We start from the raw sequence: 19,589 nt of genomic DNA, 5'->3' as shown, positions 1-19,589 counted from the left end.
TGGCAACTGGGTAGGAGCTGGAGGGATCCTCTTCTACTGTGAGGAAGAGCAGGGGAGGCTGCTCAGCCCTCCTTCCAGCTCCAGGCAGGACCAGCATGTGGCTGATGAAGCCCCAGTTGCTGATTTCGGTGTCAGTGAGGGGAGCTGGAAGGGCCCCCGTGATGGCTGGGCGCTGACCTGGCTGTGAGTTTCAACTTATTGTACACTCGGGTGACATGAGGCAAGTGAGTCCCCTCTGTGCGCTCAAAACCCAGCTGGTACGGGCTGGTGCCTGCCTCACGCAGATGGCAGAGAGGTAGTAAATGAGTCAAAACACAGGGCACAGGTTGAGGCCAGACATGGTCATTGCTGTTCTTAGCATGATTTGAATCTTCTCACCTGGGGCAGGTGAGTTCTCCCTGTCTTGAGGTGGTGGGTTTGGGGGGGAGGAGTCTCCAAATTGCCCTGGGGCATGAGTCTTCTGCGGTAGAAAGTGGGCTTTCAGGTCAGAGAGGGTCCATAATGCTGTGCAATCTTGGCTGTGTGACTTAACCTCTCTGAGATGGTCTCCTCAGCTAGGGAGTGGTGATAACCGCCTCGCCCTGCTTGTTGTCAGGATTCAGTAAGAAGGTGATGTAAGAGTCTTCCGCCATGGTAGGTGCACACTATGTCTATTCTTATTATCTGTATTATTTAGTATTTCAGAGCCTGGGGCTGCTCCCTAGGACGAAGGAGGCACAGGGAAGGCTCCTGTAGGGAAAGAGGGGAGGGAAAATGGGCCAGCAGTTACCATGAGTTCCAACTCTGGTTCCCATCCAGTCACCTGGGGAGCTTTCAGAGAGAGAGATGCCTGGGCCACTTGGACCCATGGTTCTGGGACGGGACCTGGGCTGCTGGGACACTTCTGCAGGTATTCCCTTGAGCAGCCACAGCTGAGATGTGGCTGGGAGACCCTCCCCCAAATTAACTCCCTCTAGAGTTTCATCATTGGCTTGGGAAGGTGATGACCCTGCCTCCCTCCTCGCCTATGTCCTATTGTCCTGTCCCTTGCTGGGCTGGCCCAAGAGCCTGCCCCTGGGAGGTGGGGACTGAATGCGGGTAGATCCCTTCCTCCTCATGGCCCTCAGCCCCCGGTGCCTCCTAGGAGTGAGCTGAGATGCTCTGTAAACCACTGTGCTGGCCTAGCCCCTCCAGCCCCAACAAATCAGGCTCTCTGAGGACGGGGCCTGGACACCTGTACTTTTAGCACTCCTACGAGAATTTATGCCTCACACAAACTAGACGTTGCTCCTGAAAAGTCGCCTTTCTCATTTTGTAAATCACATCATCCTTGGAACCCCGGAGAGTCACTTTCCAAAGAAATATCTCGGTAAACTCTTTTGAGATGTGAACAACCTCCCTCATCTGTTCTGTAGCCCAGGTTCTGTGCTGGTGCATTTCACAGTGAGCCCTGGCCTGGCCTGGCTGTCAAGGGTGGAGAGCAGGAGGGGGAGCTCGGGGCCCAGGGGACACCAAGGCAGCTGTGTGGGTGGGGTTGGGGAGGAGAGTGGGGAGCCAAAACCTGAGCGTGCTGGAGCTTGGGTCAGGGGTCAGGGCCAGTGGGCCGATCCAGAGCTTCTAGGGGAGGCTGGGGAGTGGGGTGCACACTGCTCTCAGGTTCCTGGTAGGGGGACAGGGGCTGTTCTGGCTCTGCCCCTCCTGTGTGACCTGACCACCCTCGCCCAGATGTGAATATGACCGAGGTGGGCCACCACCAGTCCCACATTGTGAGCAGAGGGAGAGCAAGCCCCTAGCAGCAGGACTTGGCTCCAAGCACAGGGAGGCTTCCTCAGTGTGGTTGGGCTGTGGTGGGGGCCTGGGGGAAGCAGAATCCTCCCCAACCCTGCTGCCCTCTCCCCCTACCCCCAGCTCTCCCCAGGCTCTGAAGAGGATGAGGCCCACGAGGGCTGCAGCCGGGAGAACCTGGGCCGGATCCAGTTCAGCGTCGGCTACAATTTCCAAGAGTCCACCCTCACCGTGAAGATCATGAAGGCCCAGGAGCTGCCAGCCAAGGACTTCAGTGGCACCAGCGACCCCTTTGTCAAGATCTACCTTCTGCCAGACAAGAAGCACAAGCTGGAGACCAAGGTGAAGCGGAAGAACCTGAACCCCCACTGGAATGAGACTTTCCTCTTTGAAGGTGAGGCCGCTGCTGCCCCGCCCCCACCCGAAGTCCCCTCTTCCCCTGCACCAGGCCCTGCCCAGAGGCACATACACCAATGCGCTCCTGGAAGCCCACATGGACACACGCACAGGCCTGCTGGTACTCACCCACACAGGCACGTGTCTCAGCCCAGTTAACCTGATGCTTTTTTTTTTTTCAGGAATTCATCATCCCCGTTATTTTATTTATTTTTAAAGATTTTATTTATTTATTAATGAGAAACAAAGAGAGGTAGAGACACAGGCAGAGGGAGAAGCAGGCTCCATGCAGGGAGCCCGACGTGGGACTCGATCCCGGGTCTCCAGGATCAGGCCCTGGGCCGAAGGTGGCACTAAACCCCTGAGCCACCCAGGCTGCCCAACCTGATGCATTTTATGTGTAGCTGGGATCGGGTATGACAGCCAGAGGCTGAGGAGCACAGCTAGGCCACTATCTGGGGTTCCTGCCCAGACATGGAACTCATCCTGAGGAGGGCAGGCAGGAAGGGAGTCGTCCTCAGGACCCACAAGTGGAGAACCAGGAGCATAGTGTAGTGGCTGAGACATGGGCTATGGCCCAGGCTGTCTGTTTGAAACACAGCTCTGCCACTTATTTCCTGGCTGTGTGACCAGGGCAAGTTCCCGAACTTCTCTGTGCTGTGCTCTCTTCATCTATAAAACAAAGATAGAGGGACACCTGGGTGGCTCAGTGATTTAGTGTCTGCCTTCTGCTCAGGGCGTGATCCCGAGGTCCTGGGATTGAGTCCTGCATTGGGTTCCCCCTAGGAAGCCTGCTTCTCCCTCTGCCTGGGTCTCTGCCTCTCTCTCTCTCTGTGTCTCTCATGAATAAATAAATAAAATATATTTTTTTTAAAAGCAAAGATAGCAATAGCAAGGATGAAACAAATCAGGAAATTATGAAAGGACTTATAATACCTGGAAAACCCTTTACACTAGTTTGTTAAAGAAACTGTCTGTTCCCCTGCTCTGAGCCCTCCCCACCCTACCCTGCATACTGCTCTCCCCGCCCACATCCAGACACACAGGAATAACAGCTCTGAACATGTGTCTGGCTCCTAGAGGCCACTGAGACAAATGTCCTTCCTCTCTCCTGCACCCCTTCTGAAGGCCACCTTTATCTCTTATCTCTGAGGATCCAAGGTAACCAGGAAGCTGGGCTGTGTTCAGGGAGTGATTTCTGTTCCAGGCCTTTTTGGTGCCTGGACTCCACTTAGAGAAGCTGTTATCCTTTTGAGACACGGTCAGCCAATGAGAATAAACCCTACCACTCCAACTGCTAGGTGCCCCTCAGCCCTCTAGAATTTTCAGTGTGCGTCCCAGGGAATCTTCCCCACCTGGTGTCCCAACCACTTGGCACCCCACCCCTTCTGCAAGATGACAACCAGCTCACCTCAGCTGAATCATTGAGGGTGAGCTAGTGGGTGCTTGTGTGTTTGCAGACCCTTGTCTTCCCCAAGTCAGTGTGGGGGCCAGTTTAGAGATGAGACAAATCAGTGGAAGGCTCAGCTGTCTGGAGATGGATGAATGAGGCCAGCTGGTGGGGTGAGATTTACAGGCAGAACTTCGATTCCCTGGTCTCTTCTGCAGACATTTATCTAGCACCGACGACGGGCTGGGCACCATCCTGGGTACTGGGGGTGCAAAAGAGAACAAGAGCCATTTGTCCCTCAGGGTGTTCCTGATCTAATGGAGGACATAGGTGTGCAGATAATTGAGCCATACGCTGCATGGCCGATGCTGTGGGCACCTACTAGACGCTCCCCTTGATGGTGCTGGAAAACATTTCCCAGAATAGGGGCCATTCAGGATGGGTTCTGATGGATGAATAGGCATTTGCCAAATAAGAGACTCACTCCTCTGCTGTTGGAGAGAGCTGACTCAGGTGTGGGGACCTCTTGGAGCCTCTAACATTTCTAGAACCATTTCACCTGAATCGATGCTAAAGGTCACCTGGGCAGGTCCCCAGGGGAACCCAAGATGAGCCAGATGTAGCCCCCTTCGGTGCGAGGAGGAAACCCTGAAGGAATTCAGGGGCTAGGAAACATAGGACTTCCTCTTCCAGCACACCAGTTCCTATCAGAGACAGTTCTGCTTCTAACATCTGGCTGGAAGTGCTAGAACCCTCCAGAGCTCTTCCTCTCCCTCCATCTTCTCCACCAGCTGGGCTAAGGTGTCAGGTATCCTCTCTTCTTCTTGCTCACACCATGGTTCAGGATCTCACCACCTCAGGTCTCTAGGCTGACCTGCAGCCCCTGCATTGCCCAGGCTGGCCCCTCCTCTGACCAAGCCTCCCCAGGCCCGATGACTCTGGCTTCAGCCCTTCCTCAGCCTCCCTCCCCTGGCTGCTGCATGGCCTCCTCACCCCCACCCCCTCCCCCACACTCCTGCTGCTCCATCAGGCCATTTGGCTGCTATTTATTTATCCTTTCAAGTATTGATTCATTTAAACAAATATTTATCGAGTGCCTACTACGTGCCAGAAACAGTGTTGGACGCTAGGATCCTGTGGCTAAGGACAGAGATGCCTTCCTGGAAATCCTAGCCTGGTGGGAATCAGATTCAAGGAAACAGATGAGTCTGTATTACAGCCCACAGTGTGGGATGTGAAAAGAAAGTGCTGGAATCGAGAACAGGGGACCTGATGCCATTTGGGACATCAGGAAGGAAAGCTGAGACCTGTTTAGGCCAGGGCAGGTGGTGGAGGGACCTCCAGACAGGAGCTGGTGCTTGAAAGCTGGTAAGGAAGCCGGTGTGGCCGGAGCCCACCGTTGAGCCAAGAGTGCTCATGGGAGGGGCAGGAAAGTATGTCAAGCCAGGTTGTACAGAAGGACTCGGAGCCAAAGCAGGGCACATGGCTTTTACTCTAAGTGCCCTGGGAGCCACCGAAAGGCTTTAAGCGGGAGAGTGTCGTGATGGGATTTCTATTTTTAAGGGATTGCTCTGCTATGTTGACAATGGATGGTAGGAGAAAGTGCGCAGGCAGGGAGGGTGGTTTGGAAACTCTTGTGACTATCTAGGCAAAACGCTCCAGCAGCTTAGATGAGGGGGTGGTGGTGGAGAAGGGGGCAGCTTCAGGATTTGTTGAGGAACGATGAAGGACAGGCTAATGTACTAGAAGGGGAAGCGTGGAATCTCGGGACCTACGTCCACTTGCCTCCGCCTGAGTCCTCCTAGGGCTTGCTTTCTGGCAGTCGTGGCCATCTCAGACAGGGCCACTTGCCCAGGCTTGTCCCTGGATGAGTGGCAGTGGCAGGGCTGCCCAGGGAGAGAGGGGCCACTGCCCTGGCCAAGACAGACATGTGACAAACGAGTGCATAACCAGTCCCTGGTCTTCTCTTTATTAGCCAGGAGATTTCTGGCCAGTGATGTAAGCCACCTGAGGTGCCATCTCCTCACCTGTAAAATGTACAAGGTGCTGTCCACCTGGAGATTTGTTAAGAGGGACAAATGGGACAGTGACAGTTCTTGCTGACGCTTCAGGAAGGTCTGAATTCAGCAATCATGTGCTGTGCCTCGGTGAGGGGACGGCAGGCAGGCGCAGGGCCAGCCCTCTCGGTCTCAGGGACTTCCTGCCCTGGAGCGCGGACCTGCTTGGACCCCATGTGGCCCCTCTGTCCCCTCTTCATCCATGCTGTCTGTCTCCCAGGTTTCCCCTACGAGAAGGTGGTGCAGAGGGTCCTCTACCTCCAGGTCCTGGACTATGACCGGTTCAGCCGCAATGACCCCATTGGGGAGGTGTCCATCCCTCTCAACAAGGTGGACCTGACCCAGATGCAGACCTTCTGGAAGGATCTGAAGCCATGCAGCGATGGGAGTGTAAGGCCCTTCTTGCGGGCCCCTGGTGTGGGGGCTGGTGGGGTGGGGCTGGCAGATCTGGTCCTAGTCCACCTGTAGCCTCGGTCTCAGCACTGGGTGCTGGCACCGGGGGAGAATAGCCTGAGCTGTGAGAAGGACCTGGCACTCTGTTCAGGGAGCAGGGGCTCCATGGGAGGGTGCACAAGGCTGCTAGATGAGGGGACACCAGGTGTGATGGAAGTGACAGATGGGGGTGGGTGAGCTGCCAGGCCACAGCAGGGAGGGCCCTGGGGCAGTGGGGCCAGTCACAGAGTTCTCTAACTGACCTCCCTCCCCTAGTCCCCACACGGATCCCGTGGGGAGCCAAGGCAAGAGGGGGGAGCACCTCTCCCCATGGCCCAGGCTTACCCCCAACCTTGTCCCCCACAGGGGAGCCGAGGGGAGCTGCTCTTATCTCTCTGCTACAACCCCTCTGCCAACTCCATCATCGTGAACATCATCAAAGCTCGGAACCTCAAAGCCATGGACATCGGGGGCACATCAGGTGCTGAGGCCTCTCAACACAGAGGGTGGATGGACCGGGGAGACTGTGGGAACACAAGGATCATGCTGGATGTGGGAGCAGGGTCTGAGCTGTGGCACTCACCCCAGCCCTTTCACCCTACCTCTGGGCTCAGCTCCTCTACCCTAGAGTCCTAGGTGGCCCCCATGGGAGAACCCTTAGGGTCTGTATCATCTTGGACTCTGTCCTGACCAGAATCAAGGAGAAGGAGAGACCTGGGCTCCAGCGCCAGCCTGGACACTTCTCATCCATGACCTCGGGCCAGATCAGGCCTCTGTGGGGCTCTGTGTCCTTGTTTGTGTCCACAGTAGGGCACCTGGGTGATGGCCAAGCTTGCTTCCAGTTTGCACTGGTCCCTCAGATGCCTCTCCTTGCTGCTTGGGGCTTTCCTCACCCTCCAGGGAAAGCACACAGTCCCTCCTGCCCCAGCAGCCTCTCCTGGGGAGCCCCCTCACTGTCCCTCTGACCTGTCTCCTGCCCATCCCCCAGACCCCTACGTGAAGGTGTGGCTGATGTACAAGGACAAGCGGGTGGAGAAGAAGAAGACGGTGACAATGAAGAGGAACCTGAACCCCATCTTCAACGAGTCTTTTGCCTTCGATATACCCACAGAGAAGCTGAGGGAGACGACCATCATCATCACCGTCATGGACAAGGACAAGCTTAGCCGCAATGACGTTATTGGCAAGGTAGGGGCCTGGAGGGTGGGGCGACACACCTGTCCTCACAAGGAGCAGCAGGGGTAGCAGGTGAGCTCGGGGATGGGCAGTGGGAGAGGTAAGTGCCAGTCCCTTCCCCTCTCTGGGCCTCCATTTCATCCAAAAATGAGGGGACAGGACAAAACCTTCCCCAGGTGTCTGACTGTGGGTTGGTCAGCACAGGACAGATCACTGGAAGGGCATGGAAGGGAGGAAGTGGGAGAAAGAAGTGCCCTGGATCCCTGCAAAAGGAGTGTTCTGGACAGGACCCTCAGGCAGGATAAGGACCACAGAGCAGTGTTACCCAGGTCCCAGCTTCAGAGGGTGAGCTATGTGGAGCAGAGTCGAGAGCTGCAGTCAGGCTCCAAAGACCAGGCTTCAGTTCTCACCTCATGTGCTGCTAAATGGTGTGTGACTTTGGGCAAGTCATGTGTCTCCCTGACCTCCAGAGTCTCCACTTGTAAAATGGAGCCAGTAGTACTGACCCTATAGCCCTTCACAGAGTGGTGTAACAATTGCATTGCCTGAGATCCGTGGATGTTCTCCTTGTAGGAAGTGACCTCTCCTCATATACTCACAAAAAAAAAAAAAAAAAAAAAAAAAAAAGTCCATATCTGGCCTTGAGCTTTTCCAGGATGTGATTCTGTGACATAAACCCCTCTGTTTCTCTACTTTGAAATGTCTGTCCCCATGTTCTTTTATGGTTTAGTGTCGAGAGTTTGGGCTTGGGAATCAGTGCTTAGCACAGCGCTTAAAGCATGTATATGTGAGCTGCCATTATAATGAAAGTAATTTTTGAGGCATTCCTACTAAGGGCATGTTTGTCCATTGGGGCACAGAGCTTTGGCCAGGAGCAGTGCAGAACAGTGATCAGGATAGGTGGAAGGGCAGATGACGTGAAGGGGAAGGGTGGACACCAGGAGCATGTGAGGAAAAAATTCACATTACCTGGGGCATGGCCCTGTATGGGATAAACAAGAAAGAGTGACCTGGGCCCCCACAGGGGAAGAGGGCCAAGATGGAGACAACTCTCAGATGGAGATAGAGAACTTAGCTACTGGGGTCCAGGGAAGCAGCTGACCTCAAAGAGGATAGCAAGGGCCAGGGAATATGATGGCCAACCTATGGGCACAAGTAGCAGGAGTGGCACCCTTCCTCAGGGCAGCATCATCCATACCCCAGCAGGGTCATGTGTTCCAAGCAAGCCTGCAGCCTACTAAGCCCCCTCCTTGACCAGCTCAGGCCAAGGGCCAAGTAATCATATCTACTTTGAAGCTCTTTTTTTTTTAATATTCTATTTTTTTTATTCATGAGAGATACAGAGAGAAAGGCAGAGACACAGGCAGAGGGAGAAGCAGGCTCCATACAGGGAGCCCGATGCAGGATTCGATTCTAGTACCGCGGGATCACGACCTGAGCCAAAGGCAGACACTCAGCCACTGAGCCACCCAGGCGCCCCACGAAGCTCTTTTGAAGCCTGGCCTTTTGGTGTTGGGTGTTCTTGAGATACCAATTATAGCTCCTTCTGAAACTGTCCTACCTTCGGCTGACTGAGCCAAGGTGGAGAAGGATTGGTTCTCACTTTGGCCTGGGTAGCTTTGGGAGCCCAGTGCTTATAAGTCACGAGGCTGGGGTCAGCTAGCACACAGCTCCACGAGGCTGCGAAGCCCCTAAAACAAGCCAGAAGGCACAGACTTGTAGTATAGAGCCAGAAAGGCCTAGATGTAAATTCCTCGGTACCACTTATAACTTCCATGACTGTAGGTGAGTCTGTTCACTCTCTGCACCTTCATTTCTCCAGCTGTAAAATGGGGATAATACAACTGCCTCACAGGTAAGGATTCAGTGATCTGTGTATATAAAGCCCCGACTTCAGTAAGCCTTGACCTTTATGAGTATATAAAGCCCTCACCTCACTAAGTGGTGAGGAAGTGGGTGCAATTGAAAGTGAGAAGAGGTAGATGGTGGCCAACAGGGCAGGAAAGGGCATGGGATTAACTGCCTCCACACCCACCTCAGAACAGGTCAGGAATCTAAGGAGAAATGGCCAGGCATGCCCAGGCTCCCAGAGGGAAGCACAGCAAGGAAAATAGGTCAGGCTGGCGAGGAGAAAGGAGGAGGGAACCTCCGAGGGTAGGTTGTCACTGTTGGTGGAGGCTCCTTGGTCCCCGTGATCCTGATCTTAAGATGCAGGCAGAGGAGATGGCATGTCACCCCCTGGTGGGGGCGGGGGACAATGCCTCTGAGATCGACACTGATACCCTGCTCTTCCCTTTCTCCCTAGATCTACCTGTCATGGAAGAGCGGGCCCGGGGAGGTGAAGCACTGGAAGGACATGATTGCCCGTCCCCGGCAGCCGGTGGCCCAGTGGCACCAGCTCAAGGCCTAAGTGGGGCCAAGGGAGGCCCAGGGGGCTGAGGGCCTGGGTCCCCATCATGCCCCCACCACTTTATGCACAATGCCTGGCCTGGCCCCCCACCATAGGTGAAGGGAGGACCCTGAGGGCTTGGCCAGGGAGGGGTCCCAGGAGTCGGTTGGGCCCCATTTCAAGGAAGTACCAGCCTCATCCTCCACCAGTCCAGCTCTGGGGGAGGGGCTCTGGGAGCCATTTTCCTGCTTTGCCCCTTGCCTTCCTAACTTGCTGATACTAAAGAAGTGGGGGAGAGTGTGAAGGCCAAAGAGGCAGATGGGCAGATCCCTCCAGAGACCCGCCAGGTGGGCATAGTCCCCCGTTTTCTTTAAGGCAGCGCCTGGAGTGGAGAGAAGCTGCCCTCTCCCTAGTTCCCGATGTGGGCCCAGGAGAGGGGAGGCTGAGGCGTTTGGCCCCAGCATGGATGGGAGAGGCCCATCCCAGGGCAGTTTCAGGTGCTGGCTGGGCCCTGAATGCCAAGGATAGTATATAGCCCGCTCCAGGGTCCTGGAGCTGCAACGTGTGTACTTGGCGTCGTGTCCACCGTGTGTGTGTGTGTGTGCGCGTGCACGCGCGTGTGCATGTGTGTGCACATGTGTGTATGGGGGTGGGGGCACACTTTCCCTGTCCTCCTGGGGTCCGCAGTGCAGAGAGTGCAGGCTTTCGTAAAGTGGGGTGGGGCAGGAGGCTGAGAGAGGTCAACGCACAGGGCTGGGGGTAGGCAAGGAGAGGTGGGTGCGGGGTGGGAGGGGAAAGGTGGGGTGGGGGAAGGGGAGCAAACCCTGGAGCTGCCTCCTGCCACCTCCACCCCACGCCCTTCTCTGCTCCAAGTTCTCCAGGAGCGCCTTGTCCATTGATTTCATCTCTTGAACATCATTTCACACCTCTTCAGCACCTACTGGGCGTATCACAATCCACCAGGGCCCCCTCTCTTCCTCCTCAGGGGTCCCAAGCCCCCACTAGCTCTCTTCCCTTAACACACCCATCCATCCAGACGCCCTCAGCCTCCCCAGATCTCAGATCCCAGCCCAGCTGGCAGCGTTCTCCCTGCTTCCCAGGAGGCTGCTTCCCTGTCTGTGCAGACCTCTGCCACCCCTGTGCTCACACGCCGTCCCTTCCGTTTGAGGTGGGGGTCTGTAGCCCAGCTTTCCCGACCCCCCTCCCATCTCCTGGGAGCAGCGCCTTCTGCCCCTCAGTTCAGGCAAAGGAAGCAGGGGAAAGTCCAGATTGTGCAAAGTGGGAGGTTGCCCCGCACAAAGCCGCTGTGGCTTCTCTGCGTCAGCCGGGAAGGGGGGGAGGGACGAGAGCTGGCCTCCCCTTGGGGACAGCAGGTTGGGGTAATCCCTGCTCGGCCGCTCCGCCCCCCGCGGGGCGCGGGCGTTGACACCGCGCGGGGCCGACCCTCCCGGCACTGGCCGCCGGGTGGCGCCGGACACCACGTCCACGGCCGCGTCCCGGGTGGGCCCGGCCCCAGGGGCTCCCTGGCTAGGGCCCCCGCTTGGAGCATCGCCAAAGCCTGGGACTTGGGAGCCCTTTGCCCGCAGGAGCTGCGCGCACCAACACGGCTTACACTGGATCCCCCACGCCTGCGCGCGTCCCCTCCCCAGAGGGTCTGGAGGAGCATCCAGAGTGGGGGAGTCGCTGTGTAGATTGAAGAGTGCCCTGGTAAAGCAAGGAGTCAGCCACAGTCCTTGTAAGCCCCAATCTCTCTGCATTGTACCTTTGTTGAAGATGCACCAGCTGCGGGGCCACTGGGCGGGCTGGCGACCAGCCCCAGCGCGACGGGAGGGCAGCGCTCCACGTTGTGTGCAAGTGACCGGGGGGGCTGCGGGAGGCCTTGCAAGACGAGGGCTCTGTCACCTCCTCGCCCCCCCAGACCCTGTGTCCCTCCACCACGTGGTGCCAGCCCCGCCCGGTGTCCCCCTGCCCCAGGCAGAGCGCGAGGGGGGCGGGGATCGAACCAACCAACCAACCTGCGACGGGGGCAACCGCATCCCCCTTTTCCGAGCCCCGCCCCCCAGCTCTCGGCCAATCGTATGCGGAGAGCACCTTCGGGGGCGGGGCCTGCTCCCCTCGGACCACCCGGGCGCGCTGGTGAGCCCCGCCCGCCTGCGTCTTCCCAACGTCCAGATGCGATGCCGCGAGGCCAGGGAGAGGCAGCAGGGCCGGAGGGGCAGCGGGTGGCACGGGAGGGGCGGTAGGCGTGAGGGCGGGGGCGGGCTACAGCTGCAGGAGAACAGGGATGGGGAGCTTGAGGCTGGGGGGAGGGCACGGAAGCCCTGCCACCGGCCCAGGACCGTGGGCAGATCACCCACACTCGCAGGGCCTCAGTTTCCCCATCTGTAAAATGATGGTAATAATACTTCACCTACCTCACAGGGGAGGTTGTGAGGCCGCCGTCACCTGACCTGGGGGTTTGGCAGGAGGACTGTGAAGGTGCTACCCGGGAGCAAAGTATTATTACTGTAGCCGGAAAGCAAGGCCTGCCTGCCCCTCCCCCTGCAGTCTCCAGGGATAGCCGAGGCTGGCCTGGGCCCATCTATCTCTTCTTCACTGTGTCCCAGGCCCCTTCATGAGCGTCATCTGCTGTCTTTGTGGGCGCCCCAGACTTAGCTGTTATCCTGTTCAGGTATCCTTTCTTGTGACCGTCTCCCTACATAACTGCTGTACAAATTCCACCTGCCACAGGACCCCGCACCTGCCCACTGGCGCCAGACGCCAGGGAAGGGACAAGGAAAACAGCCACAAAAAAAGCCAAGGGGGCCTTCAGAGCCCCCAGCCTGGCTGGGGCCCCAGGGGTGGGGGTTGGTGGCCGCTGTTTGTATTGTGTTGGAGTCCTTGAGTGCAAGTGTTTTATTAAAAAAAAGAGAGAGAGAGAGAGAGAGAGAGACAGATAGGCAGAAACCCACTATGACGAGAAAAAAAAAATGCAGCAAAGAGAAATGAAGAAAAACAGGACAAAAAAAAAAAAAAAAGGAAAAAAAGAACCATACGAAATTTTTCCACCACATGCACCCTCTAAGCCAGCAAGATTTCCTCTTTGCAAAATCATATTTTTGTGGGAATGGGCCCTGCTTTTTGTGGCAGGGCCCGTTCTGATCAATAAAGGATCGTGAAAAAGTAGGGCCTCGGCTGTTTCCTCTGCGGGCCCCAGTCCTACCTCACCTCCCAGGGGAAGAGGCAGTGGCGTGAGGGGGATGGGGAGCCTGGGACTGAGTCTCCCCCTTGTCACCTTTGGGATTTGGGTTCACTGGTGATAAGGCTCTCCCTGAGCTTCCAGCCTATGCTCAGATCGAGAATCTGAACCCACCAACTGCCCAGAAATCAGGAGAGCAGCCATACATCCATCCTGATCAGGCCTGAAGTGAGGCTTGTCGGGAGTGGAGTCTCCTTGAGACCCTCTGGTTCACCCAGCCCAGCATTACCTCCTGGTTCCCAGGGGACCATCACAACCCTCCAAGGCAGGTCAGACAATCCAAAGCGGGATCCTCCACCTTCCCGACCTCCCTCTGATTGCTGGCTGGCCCATCGTGGTTTCAGAGCAGTGTCTCCTTCCTGGTCCTTGTGGGGACAAAGAAAGAGCTCCGGGTCTGTTGGCCGGATCTTTGGCTTCTCTCCACCCTTTTCTGATTTAATCCTGTAGGATTAGAAAAGTCTTTCCGACTCCAAAGAGGCCATGGTCAAATCCCAGTCTGAAGAAACTGGGCCCTGGTGTCTTCCTTCTCTAGCCACTGTGGTCCCGGGCAAGTAATGTCCTTCTCCTGGGACCAGTGTCCTTAGTTCTTGAAAGAGCAATAACCATTCCCTTGCCACCCTACACACAGCCTGGGGGGAAGCTGAGGCCTGGCAGCTCTCAGGGTACTTTAGAAGGAAGGTGCTAATTTGTCGCAGACACAAAAGGAACAACCGCACCTCTGTTACCATGTGTCCCCCCACTGCCCTTGCCCCCCGCCAGAGCAAAGGGGGCCATTGCACCCCTGCTTTCCAGCACCTGGGGTGGGCAACTGCTTCCCTGCCCTGCACCAGGTACCCCCACCTAAGGCTGCCTGCCCTGTCCCCTTCTGCCCCATGAATTTCTTACAACCCCGCTTCAGTGTTCGTTAAAAGGTGGGTGTTTTTTTGTTTTTTTTTTTTTTCTTTTGGGCTTCTGATCTCTGTCCCAGGGATTAGAGGGAGCCCTAAGGTCAGGTAAGTAGTTTGAAGAGCACCCCATGCCTGTTCAGGATCTCTCTGGAACGATGGCTCTGGAAAGCCAGGCCCGAAAGCAGGGACCCCCCCACACACACATCAAGCCTGGCAGATGTGGCAGCCCCTTGCCCAGGGGCTCCTCCTGGACTTTTTGCCTGGTTCTCCCTCTTCCACCTTGTTGGCTCTCTCTGCATCCATGCCTTCACCAAGAGATTTACCCATCTCTCCCTGTGCCTGGGACTGGTGGCCTCTGGTGTGCTCTGCCTCATGCAATTCCCTCCTGGATCCTACTGCTTTCCCAAAAGCCATCCTGGGCCACGTCCTGCTCTCCTCTCCCTCCCCAACAGACAATGATTGAACATGCTGTATGCCCCAGCCTGTGGCTCCCCTGACTATTCGTGTCCCTTGAAGATGCCCTGCTCCCAGTGTCTGTGTCCTGCGTGTATGTGCATGTGTGTGTGTGTGTTGTGTCTTGTTTAGATTGTAAGCCCCCCTGGGCAGGGACCCCTGTCTGAATACATGTTCTGTGTGGCACACCCAAGTGTACTAATAAACGTCCATCCTCAGAACAAGAGCGCCCAGGTGTCTTAAGGAAGCTTTGGGGCAGGTGGCTGAGCGAGCCAATATAGTGGCTTTGGAGGCAGGCAGGTGCTTCTGGGCAGGGCCCCCAGTTCCCAAGCCCCAGAGGGTGGGTCAGGAGCCGGGGGTGACTGTACCAAAGTTAAGAAAGGATGCACACATGCACACACACACCAATCTCTGCTGTTCTGCTGGCCAGGTCTGGCTCTGGAGAGGCTCTGGGAGAGGGCAAGAGCAGGTCCCACCCATTCCACATGGAGATCTGACCATCAGCTTAGGACAGAGGGGATCTCCCAGGGTGTGGATTCAGCACTGGGATAGGCGGCCTGAACCCCATGGATGAGCAAGCCCCTTCCCTCACTGGGCCTGTCCTTAGCCCTGCCGCTGCCTCTGCTCATTTGTCATCACAGTCCCTACTGCCTGCCCTCCTGCTCTGCTGCCGAACTTCCTGGCACAAACACAGTTCTTGCAGGGCTTCCTCAGCATCCTCCCCCAAAGCCCACCTGCCACTGACTGCCCCAGACAACCTGGGGCACTATGGACAGGGCCACTGTTAAAAATATCCCCCAAAAGTCTTTTCCCCTTCTTCCTGCTGCCCCAAGGCCAAGTGAGCAGTCACAGGCAGTTAGATGAGGGGTGAGCTGGGACTCCCAATACTGTGCTGTCTTCAGCACTGAGGGGATCTATGATGCCCAGCTATCCTTGGCAATGGCCCCCTTCCTACCCTGGTCTCTCCGTTTCCATATGGAGACCAAGACTACCCTCAATAGTGCTCTCAAGCCAGGAATCAACAGCCACTTTAACCAAACTGTCTAATTTCCCAAGAGGAACTGGTTCCTGGTGGTAGAGCAAGCAAATAGCAAAGCTAGGAATTGGGCTCTGACTCTCCCTGCAGAGAAACTCAGCCTTGGCAGCCCCCGCTTGGCTAGTGAGTGGCTGTGGATAAGGGTGTTTGACAATGCAGCAAGGCAGGGCCCTCTGTTCCTGGAAGTGGCCCAGGGGTACTCACGGGGCGTCTGCCCCACCTAGAGTTCTCAGGCAAGAGAAGCAGTGGGAGAGGCACAGGGAAATACACCAATGAGAGGAAGGAAATCTGGGCTATTGGGGCCAGCAGTTATTCTGGGGCGACTGTGGCTCTTCCCAAACCCCTATTTCCCCTACATCTAAGATATGCTTGAAAGGAAGGAAGACAAACACCAGGTTCCATGGCGTCCTGAGCTGTAGCATCAGATCTAAATAAACCCAACAGCTGTGTGTGCAGATGGGGAAACTGAGGCCGAGGGGACCATGACTTGCCCAGGGTCACTTGGTCAAAAGCAGAACTAGGACTGGAACGCACGCCTTCTGAGTTTGGACCCAGGGCTAGTTCCTCTGTGCCCTAGTAGGAGTCATAGAGCAAGAGGACAGTCTCTGGTCTGCTGCGTTCCCATCTTGAGTGATCTTAAAATCTTGAATTCCTTCCTCCCAGGTCCCAGATCCCAGAAGGCCCGTGGGCCCTGACAGAGCTTCAGCAAGGGGAGCAGAGGCACCTGAGGAACCCTGGGAGGGATAAGGTCTGCAGCCAAGCCCCTGACCCCCTCGTCCTCCTGGAGCAGGAGGCAGCCTCCAATCTTCCCCACACACCAGCTCCTTCTGTCTGTTCAAGGTCTTGTCTCTCGCTTGCAAGCCGACTGCTCCCAGATCCATCCCAAGCCTCCCTCTAGAGCTGCTGGGCTGGACCTGACCTTTGGGTCTTGTATGACATCAGCCCTGTCACCATGGTGATGGTGGCCTGGCACCATCTTCTCATGGGAGATGGGCCTCTAGGCTTGATGCTTTAGATTTTTTTCTTAAAATTTTTATTTTTTTTCCCCCTGAACCACCAGGGGAGAAAGTAATACCACGACAGAGTAAAAAAGAGATAAAGAGGGAGAGACTAAAAAAAGGGAAAACCAGGCGAGGGATACGAAAGGAGGGAAGAATAGAAATATGGCGAGAGGGTGGGGGTGGGGAGTGTACCAGTGAAAAGAAGACTGAAAGGTCAGCCCAGCTGGAGGGAGATTCAAATTATATTAAGAGCCGGGAACCTACAAATTAAGCTGGAAAGGACAGAAAAGGGGGTGAGAGGGGTGCCTGGCAGGCAGAGCAAGTGAGAACGAGACAGGAGACTAGGCTCGAGCGGCCAAAGCCATTTGTAACTGAGGACAGATACTAGTTCCCCAGTCAGGACACGACTGTTGGCCATGGGCAGCCTGACCCAGAGCGGGGGCATGTGGACAGAGGGCAGTGCCAAGGGAAGTGCAGGTTCCCCATAGCGATGGGACCCGGTGCTCCCAGGGCTTATAAATAAACAGGCATGTGGGAAACGCACATTCTTTCTCCAAGAAATATAATTTATGTTTACAGCCAGTTGTTTTTTTTCCTTCCTAAAGATAACACTACCATGTGGGGCCCCAGCCCCTGATGATGTCCCTGAGTGTCCCTGGCCCTGGCCCCCTCTTCCCGTTATTGCTTGGATGGGAAAGATTCGGCCCTGGGAATTGCAGAGCGACACCCTACTCCTCACCCCTGAGGCTGTCCCTGGTGACGGAGTGGAGGCACACAGGGCTTGTCCCATGCCCCCACGCGGTGCCAGCCACCCTGACTGTGTCCATTTAAGGGAATGGAGAGTGCAGGCAGTGGGGGAGGCTCTGGAGCAGATTCCCAGAGCAGAGAACCTCTCTCTTCCAAGCAGGAGGCCCTAGAGGCACAGTGGCTTCTTTTCAAACTTGATAGCTGGAAGGCTCAGGCTGTGGGAAAGGGAGAGCGCGTGCTCTTGTTCCAGCAAGATTCCAGGCATGAGCCGAGAGCACAGAACAGAACAAAGGCGGGGGGCGGTGGAGACCCTGCCTTCCAAGCGCCCCCTCCCCCAAGCACATTTTAGGATGCCTGGAGAGGGAGGTATGTGCAATGAGCCCGGTGGAGGAGCAAGGGCAGCTTCGGCGTTGCGGCCCCAATCCCAGTTTCCCACTTCCTTCCCGGGCACTGGGGCGTGGCCCAGGCCCTCTTCCATGGTCAAGTCTGTCTCCCACAGGCATGTGGTCCACCCCAGAGGTAGCGGCTCCTGTACCAGAAAGGACGGGTCTGGGAGATCCAAACTCCAGGAGGAAGAGGGTTGGTGTGGGGCCCCGGACATCCGGGCTCAGCCAGGGGTGAGGATTCTGCGGACAGTGCCCTGGTTCCAGAAGGAAGCCAGCATCTCGACTGTGCCGTCAGGGGCTCTAGCAGCCTGCAGGGCCCCAGGGCATGGACTAAGCCGGGACCTCTGGGTCTCTGGGGGGGGGGGGGGGGCAGGAATGCGTGAAGGTTCTCCCCGGGCCTGCCTGTCCGTCTGCTGCCCACGGGCCTTCCCGGAGCCCTGGTCCCACAACGGCCCGTCCACCGCCCGCAGCTCGGGGCTCAGGTGCCCGGTCCTGGGGCGGCTTCCAGGGCAGGCCGGCTGCCCGCGGGAGGCCCCAGAGCCCGGGAGCCACTGCTGCCCCCCAGCAGGTCCTCCTCGTCCTCGTCCTCCAAGGCCCGAGCCGCGCGCCGGGGCGGCGGCCGGGGCGTGGGCTCGTCGCGCTCGGCCATTCGCTCGACGGCGCCCTCGCCCACGAGGAAGACGGTGTCGGCGACGCGCGGGGGCCCGGTGACCGGGTTGTGGTCGTAGGAGAAGACGCGCAGCGCGCGCAGCGGGTGCAGGTCGGGGAAGCCGCCCAGGCGGTTGCGGTCCAGGTCGAGGATGTGCAGGCGGCCCATGCGCAGCAGCGCGGGCGGGAACTCCTCGAAGCGGTTGCCGTAGAGCCACAGGCCGCGCAGGCCCGTCATGCGCGGCAGCTCGGCGGGCAGCGCGCGCAGCCGGTTGTCGCCCATCTGCAGCGACTGCAGCGCCGCCAGGCGCAGGAGCGGCCGCGGGAAGCGCCGCAGGAAGTTGCCCTCGATCCAGAGGCAGCGCAGGCTCTGCAGCTGCGCGAAGTCCGCGGGCAGCGCCAGCAGCCGGTTGCCGCCCAGGTAGAGGCGCGTGAGGCGCGGCAGGCGACACAGGCCGTCGGGCAGGCGCTCCAGCTTGTTGGAGTCGAGCGCCAGGATGCGCAGCTCGCGCAGCTCCTCGATCTCCTCGGGCAGCTCGCGCAGCCCCGTGCCGCTCACGTAGAGCTTCTGCAGGCGGCTCAGCGCGCACACGGCGCCGGGCAGCCGCCGCAGCCGCCCCCCGCTCAGCTCCAGCTGCTGCTCGCCGCTGCGCAGCTGCTCCTCCGCGCCCGACGGCAGCGCGTCCGGCGTGGACTCGGCGACGCCCATGGTCACGGGCCCCGGCCGGGGCCGCCGCCCGGCATCGCCCCGCCCCGCCCCGCCCCGGCCGCCCCCGGGCCGCCCCGACGGGGCCGAGGCTGCGCGGGCTCCTGGGGCCCCCCGCCCCGGCCTGGGCCTGGGCCTGGGCCTGCGCCGGGAGGGGGGCCGGGCCGGGCCGCGCGGGGAGGAGGCGCCCGCTCGGGCTGCGCCGCCGCCGCCCCCCGCCTCCCCCGCTCCCTCCGCCGCAGGCGACTGACTCGGGCTCGCTGCGCCTCGCGGCTCCGCGGCCCGTCGCCCTGGCAACCCCCGACGCGCGTGCGGCCGCCAATGAGGCGGACGGGGGCAGAGCGGGGCGGGGCCTGGTGCCGCCCGCCCGGGGTCCCCGCGCCCCCGCCCGCCCCGGCCCGGCCCGGCCCGGCCCGCAGCAGGCGCGCGCGGGGGGACCGGGGTCCGCGCCCTGAGCATCCCGCACCGGCCCGACGCCCGACGCCCGACGCCGTCTACACCTCCGGCACCTCGGGCCGTTCGGAGACCGGGCGCCGCGAGTCAGAAGGAACCGAGGACCCAAGGGAAGAGGCTCTCGGCCACTCATCGCCGTTGTCCCCGCGGGGTCACCTCACGATGCTGGCTCGGAGCGGCGCTGCTTCCCGGGCCTCTCCGGGGTGGGTCACATCTGGGGACGCGGGGAGGGACGCGGGGCTGGCTCCGTCCTCAGGCCCCGCCCCCATGCCCCACAGGCTCCGGGTAGCGCCCACCTCGGGTCTCCTGCCTCGTCCCTCCTGGTCTGTGCGAGGCTGCGGCGGGCAGAGGACCGGGACGCGTGGGCCCCTTTGAGCGCCACCAAGGACGACCGCGGTCCTTCTGCAGCTCTGTCGCGCACGGTCTCTCC

The 19,589-nt window shown here is 58.5% G+C and overlaps 2 protein-coding genes across 7 annotated transcripts in view; one reads left to right on the top strand and one right to left on the bottom strand.

Annotated features, from left to right (window-relative positions):
* Positions 1-12,769, top strand: part of SYT7 (synaptotagmin 7) — a 61,364-nt gene extending 48,595 nt beyond the window's left edge. For all 6 annotated transcript variants that reach the window (XM_072789375.1, XM_072789373.1, XM_072789372.1 and 3 more), the window contains 5 exons: positions 1,888-2,158; positions 5,828-5,997; positions 6,406-6,520; positions 7,028-7,227; positions 9,521-12,769. In XM_072789375.1, the coding sequence (XP_072645476.1) occupies positions 1,888-2,158; positions 5,828-5,997; positions 6,406-6,520; positions 7,028-7,227; positions 9,521-9,625 (861 nt within the window). In that variant the 3' untranslated portion in view covers positions 9,626-12,769. The remainder of the gene's footprint in view (positions 1-1,887; positions 2,159-5,827; positions 5,998-6,405; positions 6,521-7,027; positions 7,228-9,520) is intronic.
* Positions 12,111-18,746, bottom strand: LRRC10B (leucine rich repeat containing 10B). The gene has a single exon (XM_072789376.1). The coding sequence runs from the start codon at positions 18,707-18,709 to the stop codon at positions 17,831-17,833; it is 879 nt and encodes a 292-aa protein (XP_072645477.1). The 5' UTR covers positions 18,710-18,746; the 3' UTR covers positions 12,111-17,830.
* Between the last annotated feature and the right edge of the window lie 843 nt (positions 18,747-19,589).

This window comes from Canis lupus, chromosome 21, assembly GCF_048164855.1.
Source record: "Canis lupus baileyi chromosome 21, mCanLup2.hap1, whole genome shotgun sequence".
Taxonomy (NCBI): Eukaryota; Metazoa; Chordata; class Mammalia; order Carnivora; family Canidae; genus Canis; species Canis lupus.
The sequence above is the reverse complement of the archived record's forward strand: the minus strand, read 5'-3'. Positions and strand labels throughout refer to the sequence as shown.

Coding starts and splice junctions, on each gene's coding strand:
- LRRC10B (XM_072789376.1), bottom strand. CDS start 18,709: ATGGGCGTCGCCGAGTCCACGCCGGACGCGCTGCCGTCGGGCGCGGAG.